We start from the raw sequence: 3,032 nt of genomic DNA on the forward strand, positions 1-3,032 counted from the left end.
GTCACACGCCCCAGGCATGTAAATCGATGATAACACAGCCCTAGTGAGCGTCTAAATCGACACAAGGATCATACGTCAGATCGCTCAACCGTATCTTTCCAATATCCCACGATTCACGGTCCCTTTGAGGTCCAAATGTGCATTGATGTCTCAATGAAAACCCCATTTTCCGGTACTTCTTCGCAAAATTTATCCTTACCTTTGCTTCTCCCGGGGATTGAGCACGCCAGGGACACGACCTGCCCTTCCAAAACCATATGACCACAGAAGAGATGAAGATCTTTGTGTGGGAAAGTATGGATTGATAGGGTTACGACTGTCCGAAACAAACAACGCAATTCATGGCATGGGAGGGAGGTTTATGTGTTTGTTAAAGGGGAGGGTAGAGATGTCAAGATGCCTTGGGTGTTTTTGTCCCAGAGGAGGAGTTGACGGGTATTTTAGGATATCGCAAGGTGAATTCGTGGAAGGCATTAGGAATCGACAGCCTGAAACAAATTACTAAGACCAAAAGTCAATGATAGTGCCTGAGGCCTGGGGACCAGAGGTGGGTGAAGGATGGCATGTGCAGCTGGGATTACGAGCGGGATTGACCGAGCAGCTGCGTTTGCTTCGATAGAGACGAGGATTGGGGAGAAGGAGGAGGTTGCGAAGGAGGTTACAAAGCCTGATAAGTACGCCTGATCCGTATGGATGAATCTTGAAGGGCGTTAACTTGGGGGAAGGGGCATGTGGGATATCACGGAAGGCATTAGGTTTTCATCGTAATGCGGAGGTAAGTTGCTCATATGTCCCACGGAAGCGATTTGTAAATGAAGCCGAAAAGAGTCAAAGAGCAATCGGAGTGATCTTTGGAGCCTCATGTAGGGACGTTGGTAGATCTGTCGCCGAATTGTTGTGGTGCCAATGGAGGTAAAATTGTTTTCATGGGACTAGAACCATTGTCGTGACGGTGAGCCGCAAGTACACTTCAAGCGTTGGCCGTGGTGCGTAGAAGGGCGTACGTTCGTTCATGTCTACTTCGTGTAACAATGAATGGCAGTACAACGCCTAAACGAGTATTGGTTAGCTTGGCATGTGGTAAGAATTGAGTTCGACAAACAGGCGGAGCCATGAAATTGTTGAGGAGGGTGAGCTAGCAACGAAGTCTAGTTCAAATCAGGGTCTATATTTGGCGTCCTGGCGAGGGTTACATCACTGGAACCTCTGAAATTCCATTCCTTCTCTCGACTAGAACCTGAGAGCAAAAATTGGTCAAGAGTTGGGACTTGCGTCAGCGTGAAATTCAAATTTACTTCTGGGCCGATACGTCTATGCTTTGTAAACGAAATCAGCCGTTTTGTGTAGGTTATGAGGTTTGAATATCCTTGTTACTAGCCTTCCCAGCTATACTGATTTTCCACGAGTGTGAAAAGTATTCAGTCCACGCAAATTGCTGCCGAAAGATAACTAGAGCTTGCTGCGCACGATCAGCCCGTCTACGGTGGGGGATGAATCCTTCACTTCTAACGAGATAATCGGTTGCTTGCCAGTCTACCTGTGTAGGGTTGCGAATGTACCTGCTAATGTTAGCATAAGATGAGTGAACAGCTTAAAAGATAAATTCGAAATTCGACAGACCTGCAGCTGACTCTCGTACACAATGGCCATCCTACGCAACATGCGTATCGCAGTCCATATCCTCCTTGACCAAAAACCTCGACGTTGTAGGTGCTATGAACTACCTCGAGACCACAGACAAAGCAAATCTTTGCCCCCGGATTTGATCTCGGGATGCCGGATATTTGGCAAGCTGCTGTCAAAGAAGGGTTGGAGGTCCTTGTCTGTCCTTGTTGTGGTTTCGTTCGTATTCTAGTGCCTGGGATGCCATTTCAAACCGGTCAAGGTCTGTAACCGTACCCCCATGTTAGTGGGGTGCGTGAAGAAAAGGCAGAGCAACGTGCCTTTGACGAACTTGGCTTCAGGCGGTTCACCCGCTTCGTATTCCTAGATTCAATTAGTGTCCATAGACTTGAGTTCCATATTTCAGAAAAGTAAGCACGAAGAACTAACCCTCCACAGCGCGTCCATTCGTTGCGCCGCCGGACTGTCATGTAGCATCTCGTGAATGAAGTTATGCATCGCTTCCTGTGCGTGGATAAGCGTCATGTAGTACGGAAAAAGGTAGGAAAGGAGGACAGACAGCTTCGAGACGATGTTTCTCGGCTTTTGGTATACCTTCTCTTGGTGCGATGTCTCCGACTTTGAGTTGGGGTAACGTGAGATAGGAAAGAAAGAGAGAAGAGGGGGGGCGAAGGTACCTTGAGCTTCAGCGAGATCATGTACCAGAGCCATCATCACGCATCTGTTCGAATATAAGTAATAAGGACTCGCGGGTATGGGTCGTTGGTGATGAAGAACCCACTTTGGGACGTCCAGCTGGGCGTCCGTCGATAATATGCACAGGATAGCCATCCGGTACATGTGGTCGGATATACTTGGAACGAGCTCGAGTCAGTCAAGGAAGAAACTTTTGGATTGACAGTATGTAGTATGCACCTCTCAGGATTTGGGATCTACACGATATCGAGTCTTGAATGAGCGAAAACTCAAAGGAAGGAGAAAAGGCGCACATCGTTGTTCACCCATCCTGTCCGTTTTTGCGTCTATAGTAGCCTCCCCTTTAGCCAAGGCATACTAATCACGCAAGTGGAACCGTGCAGCACCTTCAATCTCTAGAGGATGTGGATGAATGCGAGTCTATCTGCTCTTTCGCTTCCTTGAGATATGTATAATGGTGAGAATAGACGCTTTTCTTGAAAAGTTTCTAAATTCCTGGGTGTCGGTTCTTCCAGTGACTTGTCCACTGGCTGGAGTGTAGGGTCAGGGCGTTCAGGAGCGTTGATGAAAGTTGGGTGAAAGATAAATAAAGAACCAGCCTCCTACCCATTCGTTGCGCCGTGGTTGAGTCATCTGAGATGAACGCAGGCTCCTAAAAGCAGCCGCTCGTCTCGCGATGCTATCGTACTCAGGAGGAGAACTAAATATGTGAT

The 3,032-nt window shown here is 47.8% G+C and overlaps 1 protein-coding gene across 1 annotated transcript; it reads right to left on the reverse strand.

Moving 5' to 3' along the window:
* Positions 1-1,713: 1,713 nt before the first annotated feature.
* Positions 1,714-2,952, reverse strand: LACBIDRAFT_302953 (uncharacterized protein; the record flags this gene model as incomplete). The annotated part of the gene is made up of 8 exons (XM_001883791.1): positions 1,714-1,823; positions 1,944-1,986; positions 2,053-2,127; positions 2,183-2,241; positions 2,301-2,344; positions 2,405-2,487; positions 2,613-2,645; positions 2,926-2,952. 8 exons carry the CDS (start codon positions 2,950-2,952, stop codon positions 1,714-1,716), a joined length of 474 nt encoding a protein of 157 aa, XP_001883826.1.
* Positions 2,953-3,032: the final 80 nt, after the last annotated feature.

This window comes from Laccaria bicolor, genomic scaffold, assembly GCF_000143565.1.
Source record: "Laccaria bicolor S238N-H82 LACBIscaffold_22 genomic scaffold, whole genome shotgun sequence".
NCBI classification, from domain to species: Eukaryota; Fungi; Basidiomycota; class Agaricomycetes; order Agaricales; family Hydnangiaceae; genus Laccaria; species Laccaria bicolor.